This window comes from Nipponia nippon, unplaced genomic scaffold, assembly GCF_047370975.1.
Source record: "Nipponia nippon isolate SJK-2023a ecotype South Korea unplaced genomic scaffold, ASM4737097v1 scaffold_4, whole genome shotgun sequence".
Classification (NCBI taxonomy): domain Eukaryota; kingdom Metazoa; phylum Chordata; class Aves; order Pelecaniformes; family Threskiornithidae; genus Nipponia; species Nipponia nippon.
Genome location: NW_028262358.1, coordinates 39,913,399 through 39,937,294, shown reverse-complemented (window position 1 = coordinate 39,937,294; position 23,896 = coordinate 39,913,399). Strand labels below are relative to the sequence as shown.

The 23,896-nt window shown below is 39.7% G+C and overlaps 1 protein-coding gene across 3 annotated transcripts in view; it reads right to left on the bottom strand.

The window, feature by feature from the left end:
• The window catches only part of AKT3 (AKT serine/threonine kinase 3), a 155,031-nt gene extending 131,318 nt beyond the window's left edge, over nt 1-23,713 (bottom strand). The window contains exons 1-2 of one of the 3 annotated variants that reach the window (XM_087774506.1): nt 23,260-23,713; nt 10,535-10,689 (exon numbers count right to left, since the gene is read on the bottom strand). In XM_087774506.1, coding sequence (XP_087630632.1) covers nt 10,535-10,580 — 46 coding nt within the window. In that variant the 5' untranslated portion in view covers nt 10,581-10,689; nt 23,260-23,713. Of the gene's footprint in view, nt 1-10,534; nt 10,690-23,259 lie in introns of those variants that run through there. The other 2 variants (XM_087774507.1, XM_087774508.1) reach the window with 2 other exon arrangements.
• Between the last annotated feature and the right edge of the window lie 183 nt (nt 23,714-23,896).

Here is a 23,896-nt window from a genome sequence, read left to right as displayed (position 1 = left end):
CAGCTACATGGTGAGTCAGGTCAGGGAAACGATCCATGTGAAAGTTAGCTAGGAAAATAAAAATAGATTCATTTTCAGCCAGATAAATTTCCTGGTATGATTCACCATGTCACCATTGCAAGCACAAGTGCCAACACAACCGAGCAAGAAGAGGACACGACACTTCCCCCATTTCAGCAACAGCTTCCACTTAACACAAGTTTCAAGTAAACACAGAACTGCATCTATCGGGGGCAAGTTCACAAGCTCCTAATTAAAATACAGTAGTTGCTGCTGTTTCTTAAGATAAGAATAAACTTGTTCAGAAAAGTTTCCAATGTATTAGTCAGCATACATAACTGGCATGATATTACAAAAGCCAGCACAGTTCAAAACAAAGTGAGTGAATACTAGCTTTAAAGCAAAGCAATCAATGCTGTATGAAAGCATGCTATTTTGTAAGTATTTTCACGTGTGTAAAAGTTATACCACTAATCCATCTGCACAGTTTCATCGAGTCAAAAGAGGGTAAGTATAGGTAGAGATGTTGTCATGTTCCTATGAATTATTCTCAGGGATCACTGTTCAGGGATTTCCTCCAGTCTCTCTGGAAGACATCTAGCAAAAAAACTAACCTCAAGAACTGATAAAGGACAACTGGTTTTTTGCATCTTATTAACAACTCCTCCCTTTGCACGCCCTAACAGATTTCACCTCTTCCTCTGCAACATGTCAGGAGGATAAAAAAAAAAACAAAAAATCCACTGCTTCTCCATCAGGCTGAACTTCAACTACTATTAGACTCATTCTACTTCCTGTATAAACAACGACATTTTAAAAAGCATGAATATTGAAATGTAAGGCACTCAGAAGTTTCACAAGGATGAACAAACTCACATTCAGGAAGCCTCCGAGGTGAAGCAGCAATACTATTTCCATTTTATCTGAGGGAAACTGTGGCTTGGACAAATTCAGGTTAAAATCCACAATACTGAGTGCCAAATTTAAGATACTGTTGGCCCAATTCTTTACATAATATGCCATCTTACACGCCTTTCTTCATTAGGAACATAGTTGTCTGTGACTTTATCGCAATCAAAAGCACAGAGCAATTCTATGAAGTAGCAATCGGATCACTCTCCAGTGGTGTGGTTCTCACTATCTAGGCCTAGTTAGCAGCTATCTGTGAAGATTATTCTGGTTTCAGTAACTTTCTTAGCATGACAATCTTGACAGAAGACCAGCAGGAAGCTACCCCCAGTAATATTTTTTGCAGTTCAACTGTTCAAGTGTGAATAACTGAGGATTACACAGTTTGGAATTTCAATATAAAAATGGTAACAACTAATGAAACTGAGAACCTTCTAATTTTACATGGTTAATATGCTACCATATTGTTATTAAATATTTCAGGGAAGACTACCCCCAAAGGTAAGACAGCCAACATTTTGAAAGTGAACTTCTGAATCTATCTTGAAAAAGGGAATGTGTTTTCTTATCAATGTGCTGGCATCTGACACATTCATCTCCTATCTTCCTATCAGTTTTGGGAAAGCACTCTGGAAGAAAGCAAACTATGAATTCAGAATTTACAGTAAACAAGATGTCAGTTGCAATGATCTGATTACAAAGAAACATACTTAGATTTATAACAAGTAAGCTAACACTGCCCTGATTCGCAAGGGAAGTAATCAATAATAACACAGACTAGCTGAGGCACAGTTAGAGATGGTACGGAAGAGGATTGGAAAGAATGAGACTGGAGGTACATCGACATTAGAGATAAGGAGTATACATCTGAAGTAAATCTCCCAATTATCAACTATTACAAGCTTTGGCTTACGCTGTGACCACACCTCATACGTTCCCACTGCCAAGACGCTCTCAGTCCACAGGAACACACATGTCAGTGAGTCCAAAGCAAAGCTCCAGAAACATGCATAGATAGTATGGACACCACAATCTAGGCACCTCTCGACAGATTCGCTCCTGTTGTGCTGTATTATGTGCTAATGGAGACCTACCCTGAGACCCAGGAAACCCTCCCAGTGCAAGCCAAGGTCTGTGCTGCTGGAACTGAGCAACACTGTTTTGCCTGTAATTTAGGAAAAATCAAACTGCTCTTAATAAATTGGAGGTTGAATAAATCCCAGGCACCATCACCACCTTCTTTCCATATTTTGGTGGGAAAAACCTCTCATTTTGTCAAGAGACTGTAGAGATGCTCAACAGAAGGGTCAAGAGTTCCTCCAAGAAAACAGAAGGCAACCAAGACAGCACTCGAGTGATTACAAAACCTTCTTCCCTTGTCCTCCACCTTTTCCTCATTCCATAAATCACCACTAGCCTGATCTCTTCCCAAAGCTTATTTTTCGATATCTCAATTCACAGTCTCTGTTGCCTCTTTGATATTTGTGCCCTAAAGCTTTGACTTCTCAGTCCAGTCCTAAAAATCCTTCAGGGCCTAGTTTCAAGTCACAGCTGTTGACCTTATTAATGTTTTTGACGATTACAGCAGGGGTAGTATAAAAGAAGTGGGTCCCACAGAGGCATAAGCTGATTGACCTAGCTGAGGTGAGAAGAACAGGTACATGAATTGCCTTTAAAATAAAAGAAAGCACAAAGACTTGGGAGGTTCATTGGACTGGAACGTAGGTATATTGAGGGAAAGATGATTTTTTGATGAGATATCAAAAGCCCTGGTATTGCAAGCAAGTTATCCTTACAATAACATCTTCAGTGTGAAAGTGACATAAACACAAATGAATTTAAGTTTAGTCAATAGACTACAGTATACCAAAGGTATTATACACTGTAACTATTTAAGCATTAAGTAAAAATAAAAAGTAGGAGTTTTATTAAATAGAAAACACATATTTGGGAAACAGTTCCTCAAAATCTTCCCCAACAGCATACATTTGACATCTGCTGGTCATGCAGTATTACCAGGCCAAGAAGGTTGAGAGCAGGAAAAGGACAATGAATTTTTAACACCTTGCTTCCCTAATCCCTGCAACAGAGAATGTTAACCTTCCTTCTTTAAAAGTATTGCCCCCATGGGTAACAAACTAGTGGAATAAGCGAAACCGGTATGAATGGAGAAAGCCTTCGGAACATGAGCAATAAGGCAGCATTCATTACATAGGAAATGGAACAGACATACAAGAATATGTAACGCCAATGTGTCCAGAATATTCAAAAAACCTCATTGCCTAGGTGTTTTCCTGTGTAACAAGCAACTTCTTTTTGTCAGCAATAGTAAAAGCATTTTTCTACCATAAAACTCAGGACATGTGAAAGCCCAAAGCCCAAGGTGATAAGCACCAGAAACATGCCTTACAAGCCACTGAAAGGATGAAAATAAATAGGTATTCTTTTTAGGTATTCAAATTTGTTAAACTTCTTTTCAAAAATCTGAAAATCAATAGCATCAAGGTCAAACACGTTGATACTCCCATGAACATTTCACTTTAATAATACCCTGTTAATACAAACATAGGATAACACCTTCCTCCCTTTGCATATATTACTGCATCTTCTATCTGACATATTAGTGGCAGGAACTAATATATTTAATCAAAGAACACGCACAGTATTTTAGCCACTATCATCTACAATTGTATCTATCAATTGCTCCATCTAGAAGATGGTCATTTTTACCAATCGGAATCACAACTGTACAACCGTTTAAAAACTGGGAACAGGCTGTCTTACAGCTACATTGAAAAAAAAAAATTGAAAAAATTTAAAAAATGAATCAACCATGTACAATTATCTAAACTGGCATTCAGCAACGATATTGCAGAAAGAAATCTTGAGACTGTTTAAAATACCTTGTGCTTCAGGCTTCAATTACTATAGCAAACTGCCTTTACCAGCAGAAACTGGTAAAAATCCAAGGTAGAAAGCTGCAAAAGTAACACTCACCTATTTAGTACCTAAAAAGTACCCGGAATAAACAGTTACCTAGTAAAGAGAACACCCCACACTCATCCTAGTTACATCAAGTTTACGATTTTCACGTGGTTCTGACCTTCTTTAGGGACAAGTAAGGTTATAAAGGTTACAGTTATTCCAGAAAGAAGAGCTTGGTACTCAACTACAAAGTGAACAGGACAGAGGAAGGGCACAGAGGGCCCTTCTCCTCTCCCAGTGCGGTAGCTGCAGGAAAAGAGCCTCTAAATACACAGATCTCTGCTCAGAACGTATGTGGAAGGAAAGGAAAAAAAAAAAAAAAAAAAAAAAAAAACAAAAAACACACAGTGTGTGAAGTTTCCCTGACTGCAAGCAACTTTACAGATTTACCTAAATCCATTTGTACACTGAGTGCATGATATAGAAATCTCAAAGTATTTGAGAACTTTAAAAAAAAAAAAATCTAGTTTAGATATACTGATGTATAAACATTTATGTAAGAGAGCTTGCACTGTCATTTTTTCTCTCTTTGGTCATCATGGAGCTGCCTCTTTTACACACACATATATTTTATTGGAACTTTACAGTAATTCACATTTTCTATTAATTAGAATTAGAGTAGAAAGATTACAATAAGAGAGGCTTATTTAGCTTCAAGTGATTGATCAATGAAGACTTTACCTTAAACTACTATTCGCTAAGACAATTAGAAAAAAATAGTTTAAATTTCTTCTACTTTGTGTAGCAGATGTTCAAGATAGTCTATTTAAATTTGTCTTTGTTAGAGGTGTGTTAAACTACTCAAGTAATTCAGACAATCTGCAAACAAGATTTCTGACAGGTTGTGAATAACACTCAATTAGTATCATAACTTCTGAGATTAATTTTTCAATCAAGGCATTCCTGCCCCCACCCAAAAAAAAAAAAAAAAAACAACCCAAACATACCACATGAACTCAATCTACAGTGCGTATTTCCAAAATTAACATCTGTTTGGTCTTGGTTCAACTGTAAAACCCAATGTCCATTAAACTAAATTACTTAGTTCTTTTTCTGGATTTGCAGCGGGGGGGAAAAGGGGTGAGGGGAAGACATGTTACCCTAGGACTGTAAATAATTTGTACTTTAAACAACAACTGTATTCCTATTTGAAACAACAGATTTATTCCACTACACTATTTATTCTTCTTGATAGTAGATATAACAATAATAAATATTTTCCACACAGTTATTTCTTAAAATCCCATGATACCTGCATCATGTCCTGAATTGCAAAAATGAAAACAGATCAGCAGTTGAGTGAATCTCATCACAGTAAACCAAACACATCTTATTCTATAAACTCTAGGAATTTAGCAATACTACTACTACTTCAGGTAATTCAGTTCTGAATACTAAGAAGTTATGAAAGCCTGTGTTTAAAAAAAAAAAGAAAAAGAAAAACACTGAGTGAAAAATGGTATTACAGTATTTCAGTAATACACTGTTTACAGGACAATCTCATTACAGGAAAGCTTCATGACATCTGTTTTTTACCACCATCTCATTACAGCAAGCTTCTGAAGTTATCACGGTTAAGCTACTGCAATTTTATACTTCAGTTCCCTCTCTATTGGCATACTAGTACTTCTGTACTTCAGGTGAGCATTGTGAGATAAAATGAGGATATCAAAAATTGTGAGAACATACTAAAGTCACCCGCATAAGCAAGTCAGATACATTATCTATTCAGTATAATTTGGGTAAAAATATATCATGTAAACCATGCAAGGATTGCCATGACAAACAGCATTAGATAATATAACAGGCTTGAACACAGAAGCCCGAACAGAGGTACAGTAATTGAAGTATGACAACAGAAGCACTGACTTAAACTGACAACATTTTGCTTTGTCTTTATATAATAATTTAGCCATCTTGTTATGCAATACACATTAGGTATATTCTCCCCAGATAAAAAAAAAAAAAGACTTACACTTTCAATTAAAGAAAAAGTTAGTTGACATGTTAAATTTAAAACTGGGTCCTTTAAAAAGTTAGCATCTGTGTCAATTTTTCCTTTGTCCCAAATGATCTTTTAATAACATGCTAACAAAGACTCTTAAACCTTTTCATATGTTTAAACTAATTGAAATCTTGTGCACGGGTTATATATAAAGAAATTAGGTTGCAATTAAGCATAGTTATTAATGATTCTTAAATCTAATTGTTGTGACTATTATAGACCACAGACAAGGTCAACTCTACAACTCAGGAAACTTTAGCTCTAAAGAAAAAAATACCACCTGAATTATATGCATAAAACCCACTTTTGCAATGATATAGCTCTAATCATACTAAGCACGTTCATCCATTTGAAAAAACAGCTGTTTCCAAAGTGATAAATTAAAAACATATCTCCCCCTCTGTAAAACATTAAATGTAATTTAGTAAATACAGTAAAAACACATTAAGTAAAATTAAAAATACTAACTCTTACAATAATTTAAAAAAAAAAAACCACTCTGCAAAACATAGTGCTTATAAGCAAATCCAAAATGTAAAAGTCATTTCAGCAATTACTGCAGAGTCCTTACACTAAATACATAAACGTCAAATACGTGTTTTAACTTCTGCATATCAACAGCAAGGTTCGGATCATTGTATTTTAGTCAAGATCACTTGCCTTTCATCTGTATGCATTAGAGGGAAAAATGTTGGTGTCATCTAAAAAGGAAACTCATAACGGAAGACAACACATCTCTCTCCTAATCTGGCTACAGGAATAACTGGAGAACAGAAAGAAGAAAAATTATTACCCTCTCTGAAACAAAAAACAGAAAGAAGAAAAATTATTACCCTCTCTGAAACAAAATACACTGAGTCAGTGAATTGCAAGAATATCTTTGCAGCAGCGCAGGGACACAAGGCTGTGAGATGGTTGGTTCTTATCACTAGATCTGAGACAGTAAGTCACAGACAACCATAAGACCGCCCGTATAAAATACATTCCCACTCTTCTCTTGCCTGAGCAGAGACTCCGCTCAAAGAAGACTGCTCCGCTGGCTCTCCTCTTGTACAAGTTCTGATGTCTCAAAGGGTACATCTACATCAGTACTTTAGTTCAGATAAGAAGAGCACTTTTGCAACAAATCTTCCTATAACCCTAGTTAATGCATTTTTGTTCGCTGCATGAAGCGGTCCCGGAGTGCACAAAGCTGGTTCCTTTCTGATGAGACTAAAAACCACAAGATGTACCGCAGGAGCACTACCACTGCAAAAGGGGCACAGGAGCAGACAGGAGCCAGCTCAAAGTGACAGCCACTTCACTTTGCAAATGCACTGAGCGTAGATAGGTATCAGGTCCTCATCACCAGTTATTTCATTCTCTGAATCTGCTCTCACTGTATGGCATTACTTGCTCAGGCAGGCTCAACCGCTGTGCTTCAGGGTCTCCTTTCACCTGTGAGATGGGACCTGACTGCACCTGAGGTTCACTGAGCTTCTCAGGCTTTCCTTCCTCTTGGATTTTGTGTCTTCTATTATCCAAAGTTCTCACCTCCAGCCTGTCATCCCTGCCTGTCTGACCATTCACATGTAACAGCTTACTCTTCCTCAGTATCATCTACTCTCACCACACTGAAACTTCTTCTCCTAAAGACTACTCAAAGCCTAACGATGATCATCCCTAATTAAATAAACTTGATTCTGGCATTTCTTAACTTTGAGCGCTGGCTGATTTTAAAATAGTAATACTTTAATGGGTTTATCATTTAAGCACACACAGAAAAACAGAACATTGAAGCCAATTGCATAGCATCACATCAACTCTTCAGTGCTCAACAGCAGGGTTAAAAGCTTCACAAACATATAGCCCTCAGCCCTCTATTACTGACATGGATACAGCACTAAGGGTAATAAAGCAAACATTTTCTCGGTGCGTTTCACAGCCATTAAGAATTGTAACACTGTGCCCTAACAGGCCCTGTCTTCCCCAGCCTCTCTCTATCAGAGTCTTAACTCAGAGAGAGATCCCCAGCTCAACTTTTAGTCCTCCCCTCTCATTCCTACATCCAGTTCATTTAGGCCTTTACAAAGGCGGGTTATCTCATTAGCTGGCCCCTCAAAACTGTTCTTTATCCCACTACTTTCAAGTCACCCTCATACTCCTTGACTGGGCTGTGAATCGCAGAGAGAGACTGTTTTGTTCTTCTTCTTCTATCACAAACCTTCCTGACTGCTGAAGGGAACAATTTTAAAAGGTCCTAGGCTATAACCACATGATCAAGTCGTTTGGCATATTAGAAGCAGATCAGTCAACTGAAGCAGCTGGTGCCCAGGCCCCTACGTTTCCAGCACGCAGGGTTTACAAGTTTTATTTCAAATTAAATTCAGTCTGGAGCCTCAGATCGCACGTTGCACCACACAGGTAGTTCAGGGCTGTCCAAAGGACTGATCGCTGGGGCTGGAGTTCACTCGGTGTCCGCCTGGAGAAGAGATCCCACACTCAGCTTCCTCCAGGAGGAACCTGGTCTGTACCTACCAAAACCACCCTGTGAACTGAGCCAATGGGTGTCAAGTGGGGATGATCAGAGAATTCACTTTAAAACCGTAACAGCACGATAGCTTGCGGAAGCAGGGCAGCTTTACCCAATCCCACAGTGCTTCTTAGTACAGAGAGAGAATATTTAGCTGCCAAAATAAGAAGTGTCTACTGAGCATATTCCAACTCTCAGAATTTAGATTAAGGTTGGATACTTTTTCTCAGCAACAATAAAAAAAAAAGTGTTCAACAACTTCAATTCTCTTGCTCCAGAGCAAGGTCAGCGTAGAAGTTGTAATTACCTGAAATGTATAACCATTGAATTAAATGCTTGCAAATTCTTGACATTGGAAAACACCACTGCACTTTTCCTTTTGTTTTCAGAAACAAACACTTTAATCCAACAACAACCAGAATAAGCCAGGCACAGAAAATTAAGGACAATATCAGATCTAATTAAAAAAAAGAAAAAACCCAACACTTAAACCTACACAGTAACCTATAGCAAGAAGGAAAAAAACTAACCATACATTCACTCAAAGTTAATTAAAATAAGGAAAAATGCTTGTCACGAAATGTCTTTACTTAGAAAAGAAAATAATTACTAACAAAACTGACATCAAAATGTCAACTCAGTAGGCTTTTCTTCAATTAATAGTAAAACAGCATGACGAGGAAAACCTTTATTTTACATTTCAGAATTTCAAATATTCAGTAAGACAGAGTTTCATTGTACATTGTCCTTTTCTGGACTCAGCACTCAGAGTTGATATCAGGGTGTAATGAGTGACACTACATGAAGGAACAGATGTCATGTAAAAGAAAATTATTTGGATCATCCTAATCATTTTCTAATACATTTGAAAGAAATTTGTATGAAATAATCAAAAAAGGAAATCAGATACCCAAACTGAGTAAACAACAAGATGGGAAGGAAAAATAATTTAAAATTTTAAATAGTTCCTGTCATGTAAAATTTGATTTGTTATAAATATAAGTATATATTTCAAAATAGGAAGCAGGCCCTAAGCTTCACATAGTTTAGTCCATTTTCATCTACAATACCCAGAATGCATCCTGAAATACAATTTATGCAGGAATAATAACAGAATAATAAACTTTTTCTCTCATTCTCTTGCCTTCTTTGACATTTAATGTCAATCTGCAATAACAAAGCTAATAATGATCTTTGTCTTCACACAGTGCTATTGAAACAAAGCATTTCTTTGTAAATTAAAGGGTAATTTTGTTCCCACTATTCCAGTCTAAATCTTTCTGGGCTAGAATCACAGAAGCTCATGGCGTAAATCACCCTATAATCCAGATCACCTTCTCTCTGCAAGACAGATGATATTCTTTTGGAAATAATCATGTGTGTAACCACAACCCAAATCAGAGCAGCATGAAGCATGGAAGATTTCATCCGAGGTTCATCACATCATACAAATGCCAGATATTTCTAGAGGTTTCCCATTAAAAGCTTAGCATGCAGCAACCTTCCCAAATTTGTAAATCACATGGTGACACATTATAAAGTGACATCTCAGGAATTTACAGGAATTCAAATGTAACAGAAAAATCATACTTCAAACTCGCTTATAATTAGGAACATATTCTTTAATCATATGGCTTCCAGGTCTGCAAAGTAATTAGGTGTATGCTGAGCTTTATGCAAATATTATGTTGATTTTATAGGGACTGCTTGCATTTGTAATACAAGCTGAGCCACAGTGAATGATTCTGGCATCTAGGAAGTTTCACACAAAGTATCGCATTCGCAACAGCTTCCAGGCAACCTTCGACTGTGCACCTCTATTACTACCTTTTCCAGCTGCCACAACAGCCTACTTAGTCTGATACATGGGTGACAGCAGCTGCAACAGCAAGGTTAAGTGGGAATTACTGAGTCCAACTTCCTCTTCACTATAAACAGGGGCAGTGCTGAGGGTTAAGTATTAACAAGACCAAGGCCTTAATGGCCATTAATTCCATATGGTCAGATTAGCTCGCTGCAGACCAGAAAATAAATCAAGAATGCTCATATGTGTAACCATGTAATGCCACTGCGCACAGCATACGATACAATAGAAGAACTTTCCATTAAAAGGTAGAACTTACCCCTCTTCTGAACCCAGCCTTCCTTCACAATGGTAACATCGCTCATGATGGCTCCACTCTGAACCCCCAACTCAAAAGAGTATTTCTTTGAGTTACCAGCTTGTCTGTTTGGCTTCTCTTCTGCAGCTCTTCCCAGTTTCTAATGATGAGTCAGCCTGGAAGGAAATATCAGAAAAAGAATTTAAGTCTTTTCTGTTTTTCTCACTTGACAGCCAACAAAAAAGTCTTTGTTGATGTCTTCCACTGACTGAGCTCATATTAAAAATCTGCCTTTCTTTTAATTAACCATATAACAGAATAATGTTTCTAGTCTTACAGCACATTTTCCATGAACACTGTAATACTTAAAAGAAGCAGAATATGTTAAATTTTAAGTCGTACGGCACTTGTATAAAATGCACACAATAAAATTCTCTTTTACTAATGCACAGGATGCTGTTAAATGAAAGGGTGCCAGTACTGCTTCACAGGTCCAACTATGAACTCACAGGAGCTTTAACCATTCCCACATTTGTCAGAATCCATGAAATGGACAAGTGGTTCCTCTATTATGGCTACATTAATCATATCAAGAGTGCAAGAAAATGGAAGGACAGGTTCTGTAAAGGAACTTAAAAACAAAGCCTTAAGTATTATGGATACGGTTATTCTCATAACTGTTAAAATCTGTAGACACCAGTTTACCAGCCATGCAATTAATTTTTTAATGTTTGAATTAAAAAAAAATAGTAAAGGCTACAGAAATATAACATTCTTCCTACTTCCACTATAACTTTCTTACAGCCAATACAAATCCTTAACTTACAGAAGTTTTTAAAAAACAGCATCATCTGCAAGTACAGGGACAGAAAAACAACTTCTTAGGGTAGAAAATAACCAAAAAAGCCAATGTTTAGTTTATGAAAAGAAGGAGCGCACATTCTCTCAAGGCTTTAAGCCAGGCAGTGACAAGAGTGCTCTTTTCCCTACAAAGCTCGGCTTGCAGGGGACAGAAGGGAAGTTAAGCTCGGCTTGCAGGGGACAGAAGGGAAGTTAGCCCTGGGACAGGACATGCCACTCTCAGAAGCCACAACCCTCTCTTCTGACCACCTCACTCCCAGAGTACCTAACAGCTGTGAAGGAGAGATAAATAGCACTACAATCAAGTAGTAAGAGAAGCCAGAGGGCAGGAGAGGGTTCCTTTTGCCAGCAGACTGCCTTTGCCCTCCATCCTTCAAAATAAAGAGGAGCATTTAAATAATACTCATCTGGAAAAGGATAGGGAGTCAAGAAAAGGGATTTCTCTGATGATGGAGGAACACCCTTCTATGGCTGTACACATGGGAGCACGCATGCACACAGCGCTAGCACGGCACAGGAACCCGCACGCCAGTTTAGTACTATCAAATGCAGCACGTACACATCCATTTAGTAGATTGACCAACAAATGTAAACATGTGATAGAAACAAATATGACTGTGCGAGAAGCAATCTGTGCAACGAATGAATGGAGAAAGGACTGGGAAATAAGCTGTTTTAATCCAACCAAGTACAGGCTAAAAACTGAACCATTATACAAATACAGGTGTTTTCTTATTTATCATTTAAAAAATGTGTATTTGCACCACACAGCAGCTAGACGGAAGGCTACTTCTGTATGGGCGCTGTGCTGTGCAAAATAAAACTTGGTATGAGTATTTTTTTCAAGTGGTATGCAACAAAAAATGCAGTACAACCTGATTTTCTAGAAACACTGAAGTCTTCCCATTTTACAGTTTTTCTTTCACTGAACTATTTTTCAAAAACATGCAGTATTTCAGCTGCATAACAGTAAAAACCACAATGCTAAATTCATTAATACTGCGAAGTTTAAGTAATATTGAATACAGTGCCTCTAAAACACCTCCACAGCACTGGCAGATACGACAGTAAGGCCCACGCAGGTGATGCACAGCCTTTTGCATTGGCATCATACTCTGCTGTGTCTAAATGGACACCGGACACCTGTGTTTATGCAACCGCACCCTGCCTTAAGACTTAAATATTGTTTAAGCTTTCATAACAGTTAGAAGAAAATGCTATGTACAAGGCTTTGGAAGGACATGAGACTGCTTCGTTACCGTTAATTGATCTCACTAGCTTTAGCTGTTTACACTTTGTATTATGTAAGTCAACATGGCAGAAATAACCATGCAGAAATAACATGCGTTTCCACATCCTTCACCTTCTTCACCTTACTAGCGTCAGAGTTGTTTTCTGGGTCACACATTATCAGAACTTTTGTTTGCGTGCTTCTAACTAGAGATAGGCAAGTCTATCAGCTGTGCGTGGAAAGAGATCCTGACAGATTAAGACACGCGCCTGGAAGCAGGCTGCAGTTTTGCCGTTCTGGATCACTGCAGCACGGTATCAGCTCTTGTTACAAACACACAAATCTTTACAAAGCCAGAGGTGAGTGTCAAACAACTGTGACCTAAAAGCAGCTGTTCTGCGAAGGAGGTGTAAGCACATTAGTATCCAAATACCCGACTTAAGTTCAATTTTCCTACAAGACTTTCATTGCATTTTTTAAGAAGTGACCACAGGCGACTTTTTTTTTTTCAACTATAAAGACAAAAGAAGCAATGTAACACACAGTACTTAGCTTGGGCTGGCATATGCTGCAATATGTTTTACCCTTTTGGCAAATTTGATGTACTTTCCAATTTTGGTGTATGCTTACGAAAAGTGCAATAACTTACGTTTATTGGTAGAGACTAAGCTATAAATGAACTTCCGTACTAAGTAGCAATAATCTTGGCTGCCCACATACTGATTATTAAGTCCATGATTTCAGTAGACACCCAGTTTTAAAAAAACAAATCTATGCTTAAAGCTCCCTACTTATCCATTGATTACAATTAAGTTAGTATTACTCAACTAAAATCTGATCTATGACCGATTTTCATGTCAGCCAGTGTCCCAACAACCTCAAGTCTGTAGGATTGCATCCCACTCATCGCATGTACTACTTTACTGAATTTTGAACAGAACACCCAAAATACAAAAATCTGATAAATATGGTGACAAAACCAACTGAATTATTTCCAGCTTAGCTTCATAGTATTACCAGGAACAACTTATGTAAAATTATCAGCAGTTGTATGGTTGCATTGATCACTCCCTTAATGGGTAATTAAAAGTCAAGCTGAATTACATAGGAAGCTGGAAGAGATAAATCAAAACATTAAAATACTAATGAAAATAAAGGCTATACATTCACACTACACGTTCAAGAAGCCATTTATAAGCATCTGTAGTATTATCCCTTATTACATTCCTTTGAGGCTTTCTAAAGGCTGTATTCCTTTACTCTGAAAGTCACTCAGCAAAGCTCTAAAAGAGCAGTCTTTCGAGAATTGCTACTTCTAATTTTGAGAATTATTCTTCTGTGAAAAATAGTCATACAGAAACCTTCTTCCCTGAAGATGTAATAAAGGATTGTCTATAGACATAAACGAGTTGCCTGAAACACGCAGAACAAGAACTCTCACATGAAAACAGCATTTCATCTATAGTTCAACAATTTCAAGAAAAGCTACAGAAATTATTATTCCACACAGCTGGCACAGAACTGAAATACCTTTTAGCAGTCAACCCTGCTCTCCCAATGCGCTTCAAGTTTCAGCGGCTGGTATATAGTAATTTTTACAGTTTCCCTTATTGCTATAGGATGAACCCACAGAAATAGGGAAAAAATGTCTAAGAACTGAAGTTGAAGATATTTTGCATTCCAGCTGCTTCCTACAGGGAAAAACTTGACTTGGTTTTTATATATGTTCCAGCAACTGGAGAACAGGTTCTATTGCTTTTTTTCCCCCCACATTATCAAATAGAACCTGGAAGATACTTTTCGAACAGTATATTGTGCCTATTCTGCAGACAGTATCAGATAGTCACGTATATGCGTAATACATACAACAACCTATTGTCTGCTTGCTTTATGGTGCAGGTGTAAAAATTTACTCCATCACTGGCAGTCATGTGAAGAAAACGCCTGTATTTTTTTTTTAATCTGGTAAAAAATAGTAAAACTTTTCCTTTCTTCTTTGGAAAGCTATTAAGCCACTTCTATAGTGTTAGATTAAACAATGCAGCACACTTCTAAAGAGCTAGTATTGCACTTCTAAGTTCCTAGCTGTAGAGCTCGCAAAGTCATCTTTCCGAACAAAGATTAAGCAGAAACTATCACATGCAACAGAGTTACAGATCCCTCTGCCGAGGCTCACAGTTTTCCCAAGCTGTGGTGAAAACTAGCCAACACCTTTTCAGTCTTCATCTTGGAACTTTAAGAATAACAGCAATATAGAGAAGAACCAGCTCATTTCACAATGCTACCATATGGGAACTATAAGACCAACCATTAAAATAAGCAATGGACCATTCAGTAGGAACTTGTATTTTTAAGTCAAAGGAGGCTCTCATGCACATCCCAGCAGTCAGATACCTCCACAGACCCGCTGGATGGGGAGAAGGAAAGAAATTCCTTCCAAGCAGAAGGACTAAAAACAGTGGTTCAGGTCTACACTTAACAACCGGTATGTGTAAGTGAATAATCATCAAGATTCATAAGAACAGACAACACTCCCTTGGAATCTGGGCATCCTCCCATTTCCCCTGTGACAAGAGACAGCTGAGTAAAGAAGACAGTGCCCATAAATCCAGTGTAAATTGTATGATTCAGGTCTCTGTTGTAAGAACTTTCATAAACACAGGCTCCTACTTTCAACAATTTTGGAGCTGAGAAAAAACAGATACTCTCACATTTACCAACTCAAGTTACCAGAGAGAATACCAACAGGATCAGTTTCAGCGCTTCCAGCAACGATCCCTATAACTTCTTGTAGCACTATCGACTTAGTGATTCATCCAACCTTATTCTCTTAATATAGAAGGGAACTACCATTTTCCCTTTTTACAAGTAATCATTTGTTTAATAAAATGTTTTGGGGAAAAAAACAGCAAGTGAATCTTTCTGATTCATTGTCCTGACTCATTGAGATTCTTTAGTCCTCAACGTAAGCAGAGCCAAATCTCATCATCTCTATCTCCTTATTTCTCGGAAAGGTAACTGAAAAAATTTTGCGCATGCACACACAAAACACGCACTACCAAAAACAGCAGCTCTCAGTCATCCTCTAGTGGCTTCCAACACACACACGATCGTTTCCCTGCTTTGGAGGCTTTTTTTTGTAGCAGATCAAGCTCTTAAGAGGTTTTCACAAATCTGAGTTTGAATCCTCCAAGACAACCAAACAGGCTGTAACTGTCTCCAGTGCTGGTTGCAATCACAGAGCAAGGAATTCAAAAGATAAGGCTCTAAACTAAAAACAGAGTTGTCTTTAGGATTGGAAGCTGAGATCAAAGTTTTATTTAGATTAAAAATGCATGCATATCCTCTTCCCCTACCAAAGTTGTTATCTAAAAGTCTGATCAAACAATTAGAGGATATATTGCACATCATCAAAAATTACACAAAAGACTATGTTGCAGAACAGAGATTGCTACCAAACCTACTAAATCAAATTAGCCTATATTGCTAATGGAAGAATCACACTCAGTTGAGTGCTTTATCTAAAAAGTATAGAGTATTTATACAGGCTTTTACAAACTACCTATTCTGGAATTTTGGTTATACTTCAAACACGGCAGAATGGATTATGTCCCTTTTTACAGTCTCAGGAGGACTGACTGATTTAAATACTATCACTGCTTAGATTGAGTAAAAGGAACCTGCAGGCAGATAGTATTTGTTCAACTTACTAGAGTCAATTTAAAAGGAAAAAAAAAAAACAAACAACAAAAAACAACACTCCAAACAAACACAAAACAAAACATGAACTGGTTTGAGAAGACAAAGAAATCAAAAAAACAGGACTATCCAAAGACAACAGGTCCTAAATTTATAAAATGGTAATCTTTATGTACAAGCAATTAAGACACTTAAAGATACCTCTAAATACTTTCTAAGTAGAAAAGTTCATACTTTACAAATTTTAAAACAAATGTAAAAAAATCCAAGATATCTCCATGATAGGCACTGCAAATATTTTTTAAACTATATTTCATACTAAAAGCCTCAAAGTCTTTAAGAATATCAGTATGAAAAATCTACTCCTAGCAACTTTCTTTCATAACCCTTGACTTGGAATAATGAGGGGGATAACACGAAAATGGCACTGCCTACACCTTGTGGTAAGGAAAAACAGCATACTTTGGGAAAGATAAATAGCTCTTTTTAAAGCACACTTACGCGTATGCTTTGTGCCTTAGTATTTCAGTGTTCTATTTTCACTTTCAGTATGTGAAAAAGCTGCACGTTAATATATGCTCAGATAAGCCTAGTTAGGAGACTACAGGCACACTGAAATATTAATACACAAGTTAGATGTTTTATTTAGATTCTGCAACTGAATAAGTTTACAGGAAAGAAACGATCGCTCAGTATTTCTTTTCCTATTATAATGACAAAGCAAGTTATTTTAAGGGACAAAGGTATAATTAAAGTAAGGTGAACAAAGCCACCCTTGCCTTTGTTTACCAAGGTATAAAGGAAGTTTCTAAATGTAACTAAATTGTTTCTTTAGAATCCCACGTGAAACATTAACAACCCATTGTTTTTCATTGTGTTTATTGACAAAAAGACTTTAAATCCTTTTTGCCCCCCCCCAACCACATAAAACAATAACTCAAAACCAGACAGCAGCAGAGTGATAAAACATATTATAGGTCTAAAATTTAACCAAAGAACACATTTAAAGTAGAAAAGGTGAAGGGAGGGCTAAAGTTACGTATCAAAAAAAAGTCAGAGGCAATGAACTCGGGAGAGTTTTGGGACTTAAAGGAAGTCAAATCAAGGATTAGCTGAGCTGAGTATCACAACTATGATAATGTTATTCCACTCAACACTTTAAAATACATGTAATAACTTTATTATTTATTATTTATTTATTTTTATTATTATTATTATTTAACTTGCTGAGGATTAATGCAGGAATACTAATTCTTGCCTTTTGAAGACAAAGTTCCTTTGCCCTTTAAAAAAATAGTTTAGTAATGACTCAGACAACCAAGCAAAATTAAACCCAAGTTCCATATTTTTAAAACAAACTAAAATTGGCTTTCTGTGTCTAGAATACTCTGAAAAAGGTAATCTAATTTTCAAAAGTTCAAAGAACCTAGAAATTCCTATTCATTCTGAGATGAGGGATTTTAAAAGATATCTTCAGGAGATACAAAATAAAGTTTCATTACACTCATATATTTAATTATTTGTATGATAGTAACCTTCCTGCAGCACAACATCGTACTGTGTATAAAACACCAAGCACACTGTTGAAGATAATAAAAAACAGAAATATGTGAAGTGCCATGAGTAACAAGAAAAGGAAAGTACTGAGATAAAAATGTGTTCTCAAACTATTAATATAAAAGATGGAAAAAGTTCAATGGCATGTCTACCAAGTAGCTTTCTTTTAAACTCTTATAGTAGGATTTAGTTATTATTTGGATATTGAACAAATTAAATTCTGAATTGCCTTGCAACAATAGGAATGAGCTTTGTGATTCCTTCCCACAAAGCAATCAAAGAATGCTGAACCTACTGTCAAATTCTGACACTGCAATATGACTAGAACGTAATCAGTTTCTAACCTAAAACCTTTGGATCTTCTTGTTCACCTTCAAAAAGCATTATTCTCACCAACTTGAGATCACAATTTCCTAAGGACAGAACGAGTTCTCTACAACCTTAAACAAAGATTGTGTGTTTTTCAAAAGTATGCTGTGGCTTACACACATTTACGGCTAGATGCAGAGCTCACGAGATGAAGGTCTTTGGCAAATGTTGTACGAAAAGCCAGATTACATGAAACTCATACATACAACCTTAACTCTCTGCCTCAAAGTCTATCAATACATTTAGAAAAAGATGTAATAATTTTAACAAAATCTCGCAAGGCAAGCTGCACTGATCACATATCTTGAGAAGCACACTAAATGCTTAGGGAAAAAAATTATGTATGTTGGTAGAAATTTTTAGATTGCTGGGACTCAACTGAGAAATACTGTATTAATTCTCTGGTGCTGAATCAGCTGTACAACAAGGTTTTGACTGTTGGGCACTGCCATTCCACACCTACAAAAAGGTAGTGGCAAGACCTCCATTGATCTCCACGAAGCTGAAGCAGGGTCTTCATCTCTGCTCCTGCTATAGGAGGCACTCAAGTAAGTTTACCACAAGGACAAGGCAGGGAAGCCTGACAAACCATGCTGCCAAGTCGTTCAGACATGCATGTGAAATACTGAGGTCCCAGTTGCATTCTTAAGGGAATTTAAAAATTACTACTGTTCTTTAGTCAAGATATTACAGAGAAAAAAGAATAAAAAAATATCACAGGGCAACAACTTGTTCTTAATGCTATTTTTGATCAGTATGACTCACACCTAGACACTCACATAGAAATACATGGAAAAAGAGGATTGGTCAAGATGGACTCAACATATATTATTTAATCTACACATTATAAGTGTTGACACAAATAGTATCAAAAATCAGAGAAACATTTAAAGTGACCAAAAGTAAGCATCTTCATATACACAAGCTAAAAATGCTTACTCTCCTTGACAGCAACATTTAATGATATTCAATCCCAGGGGGATTTTTTTTTAGAAGTATTAACTTTGCCACAGCTTCCTACTACGCCTGAACAACACTTTTAAAGTAATAAAGACAAAAAGAATCCGTTTGAAATCCATGGCATGCATCAAAACTACCTGAATGCCCATACTTAACGTTGCTCTAGAGCTATGGAACAAGGACAAAATGCCAAATAATCGACAACTACAGCCTTGTATTTTCTGCAATCTTTTTATTAGTATATATTAGTGATTTGTCTAAATAAGCTTCATTTATAAATTCTTCTCTTCATACAGGTAGTCCAGAATGTTGTTCATACAATTAGTCAAGACGAAAATATACACCAAAACTTTAAAGATTACTTTTTACACTATGTAAAACCATAAAAAGTCAACTTTCACATTCAATGTTTTGTTATTTGCCAGTAGTTTTTTGTTTCTCTGGCTTTAGCAGTTTGTTTGGTTGGTTGGTTGGTTGGTTTTTTAAACACTTTGAATCAGCTTTTCCCTTTGCTATGTAACTTATCTTTAGAAAAGAATCTTTTCTGTATCAAACCAACTTGTTGCAAAGAAGAGTAACTAGTGCAACACATTTACCAAGGAGACCCCGCAATACTGGGAGAGTCTCTTCCCTACAACCAAGAGGAGAGGTACCGGTTGACAAGAAAGATTCTCACTGAAAACACACCTTTCCTCACAAGCAATGCAAAACTCCCTGCAGTACATGCTGTGCTAGAAAGTATCCCCTGCCCCCTCCACAGTCTTATTAGGCATATCCTAACAGAATGAGAACCTGAGATGACACAAATTAATCTAATATTCTAGAATAATTTTAAAGGGCACTTAAGTTGGCAATCTTTTATAGAAGACTACTTAAAACAATAAATGGGTTGTAAATTTCATGCAAACACTGAAAATAAAAGCAACATTTTAATGTTAAATGAACTCATGGGTGCGCACATTTAACTATTCCCCTCTTTTTGAATTATTGCTGTTGTTTGCAAAGGGAGTACTGCAAATTTTGAATAGAATGTTTGTTTTATTAGTTGGGAAAAAGAGAACAGAGGGCTTTTGGTACGTAGACAACTAACATACCTACAAAACATACTACAGTATGGTGCATTACTTTTAAAGCAAATAATTTCATTTATGCATTATCCATATCAAAATGGAAGTATGGTACAACAAAGTTTTCACTCAGTGCATTTCAATGTCCTTCCACTCTCCAGTGTCAATTAAAATTAGTAGTATGCCCAAGCCATAAAAGATGCCAAAGAATATTGGTGCTGTTGCAAAACTGAAGGAAAGCTAGGCTACCATGTCACCAAGTCCACCTCCCCTGTTGCATTAACAGCACAAAATATAACCAAACACAGTTATAAGAAACTGTACCTTCTTTATACTAAGAATAGCACAGAGATTTTAAATGTATTTTAACATGAACCACTGTAGTAATGGCATCATACCTTCCAAAACAATTGAGTATTTCGAAGTTATTTAGGAAATAATGCTTCTTGGGTATAGAAATGATTATTCAATAGGTCTCTTTAAACTGGGAAAATGTGCACCCAGAAAGTGAAAGAACACTCAATCAGTCAGTGCCAGACAAATTCCAAGTAGTCTGGAGGATCTTTTAGTTGTTATACAAACTTCAAACACATGCTGGTTCAAACTGTAGTCGGAAGTCAAGATACGGTTTCTGGTAACATCTTGCAAACAGAAGCTCAGGTCACAAACAATAGCAGAGCACTAGTAAGTGTTCTGGGGCAAGCTTAAAAAAAACCCACCAAACTATTTTCCCTTTCACAAAGGATTTGTTATAATGTCAAAAAGTCAACGTTTTCTAGTGCAAATTAATGCCATCCAGTCCTTGAAACTGTATCTACTTCAACTGGGGCAAAATAAAAACTAGTACCTGTCTGAATTCTCATCGACTTCCCGTAGAATGGCAGCATTTTGCTTAACAACACATCATCTTCCCCCAAAATGCAAAACAAATGAGGGAATAAGACACTGAAATACTGCTGTCTATGAACCTATTTATGAAACTAAGCAGACTACTGAATTCGTTCAAACCTAGTTGGAGTAAGTAGGGATACACCATAGAACAAACTGTCTAAAACAAAACAGTCTTGTTAATATGACCTGTGTATACGCACACACCACACACGTACATTAGAGAAAAAAATGAGTTATGCAAATATTACGTGTAGCCTTCTAGGAAACAGAGACATTTTCTTATCTCTGCAGTTTTTCTTTGGCCCTTATTTGAACTTGACTTACTGGTTGCATCCAACCAAAATATGTCCACATGGACTATAATTAGCAATCCAATCCAATTAAAGATATTGGGGTCAGCTTAAAGGCTCCTGTCAAAAAGAACCAAACAGTCCTACAAACAGAATCTTCTTAAGTAGTACACTTACTTTAAAAGCCAAAATAAGCTTCCTTCCCTATCTCATGTACACTCTTTCCATACTCCAGTGCCGAACAGCCAGAACTGGCCTACACAGAAGCTGGCAGAAACAAGAGATCGTGCTTAAAACGTTACTTGTCAGAAGTTTACATGTACTTATTGGCATGCTTCTTGCCTTGAGAAATAAAGGCCTCTATACACAAAATGTGGGGAACCATGTTTGCCTATTAGCAAAGTTTTAGGGAAACCTAAACAAACATTAGCAGAAGAGATGAGAAGTTTCATCAGTACTGAAAAAAGCTGGCAATGCAGGTATCAGGTATATCATAATTTTTGTAACAAAACTCTTAAACAGAGACTAAGTGAATCAAGCCTGAGACACATTTTCATAAAAACGATGAGAAGATGTAGACATCAGCTAATAACTACATTAAAGAAAAAAATTTAGAATAAAGGTCAAAAGAGATTAAATTGTTTATTCCTTTTCAGACATAAGAAAATAAGATTTTTTTATTTTTTTTTTTACAGACACCTTTTAAATAACGTATCATGGGAGATCGTGGAAGAAAACAGCACTGGCTATTTCATGCCTCTTACATTCCCATCCAACAGTAAACTAAGAAGCACAGCTCACATAAAGCAACCAAACAGCCTATGAGCCTGTTACTGCTCGTTACATCACGACCATTTGCATTTAAACTACAACATATAACGCTGTGATCCAGTAACTTTTTGCTCAGAGGCGCTGTACTGACCTGTCAAAACAGACCCGCATCACGTATGCGCGGTGCTTCTGGATGCCTGCGTACGCAGGCACCCCCGCTGCACCCCCCGCAAGTGGGGTGCGGGCGGACACGTGTGCTGCCCCCGCCTCACCGCGCCGGAGCCGTGGGTGTTCCCCGCCCGGCACCGGCACCTGCCGGGACCCCCCCCGCCCCCCGGGGCCTGCGGGCAGACCCCGCCGCAGGCCCGGCCCGGCCCGGGCTCCCCGCGGTAAAGCTGCCGGTAGCCCCTGCAGCCGGCTGCGCCTCAACTTTTGCATGTGGGCCGCGGCCTCCATGATGGCCGGTGCGGGAGGGCGGGGGGGCCGGTTTGTTTACTTGCAGCCGGAGCCGCCGCCGGCAGCAGCAGCAGCATCACTTGAGCGCGGCGCTGCCGCCCGCGGCCCGCCGGCCGCCCTGCTGCTGGCAGCGCCGGCACCCGGGCACTCAGAGCTTCCCCGCGGGTGAAACCTGCCCCGCGCCGCTACCCCGCCCCACGGGCGCCCACCGCGCGCGCACGGCCGCGGCGGGCGGCGGCGGCGGGAGGGCGGGGGGGGGGGGTGGTTGGCGCGCGCGCCCGGCGGGGAGGGGCCGCCGCGTGGGAACCGCCGGCCCCGCGCCCGCGCAGGCAGCGCCCCCGGGCGCGCGCCCTGCCCTGCCCCTGCCCCTGCCCCCCCCCCAGTTACATAACCTCTCCCCGCCAAAACGCCCCCCCCACCCCCCGCCCGCCGGGAGGGCGAACCCCCCGTCGGCGGCGCTAGGCCACGGGCGCCCCCGCCCCGCGCTCCCCGCCGCCCCCGGCCGCGCAGCGCCGCCGCCCCCCCCCCATCCCCTCGCGCGCCGCCGCCCAAGCGCCCCGCCGCCGCCGCCGCCCGGCCCCTCCCGCCCCGTACCTGCAGAGGCGGCGGCGGCGCCGCGGGCGCTGCTGCGGAGCCGGAGGGCGGCGGCGGCTCCGGGGGGAGAAGGGGAGGGAGGGCGCCGCTGCCTCCTCCCCTGTCCCCCCGCCGGGCTCGGCGGTCCCTGGCGGCCGGTGCTCTCCGCGGGGGCGGGAGGAGGCGGCTCCGGCCCCAGGGCGCTGGCGGCGGCGGCGGCTACATGGAGCTGCGCGCCCCGCTACGCAGGGAGGCGCCCGGGCGGGCAGCGCGGCCGCAGCATCGATGCGCGGGGTCAGGAGGGCGGCGGCGGCGGCTCCCCCCGGCGCACTCACCCCGGAGCCGCCCGGGCCCCGCTCTCGGCTCCTCCCGCCGCCTCCGCCGGGCTCGTTATTGACTTTCAGGAAAACTCCCGACGTCACTGGCTCCCCCCGAGTGTCTCCCCCTCCGCGGCGGCGGCGGCGGCGGCGGCGGCGGCAGCGGCATCCCCAGCTCTCGCGAGAAGCGCGGCGGGGACGGGGGGGCCGCCAGACAGAGCGGGGGGAGCCAGACAGAGGGGGGCGGCTGAGGTGAGGGAGGGAGGGGGGGAGGCGGGGGGCCGGCGGCGGGGGCCGCCCCCCCGCCCGGCAGCCAGGGCCGAGAGCCGAGCCCAGCGGGG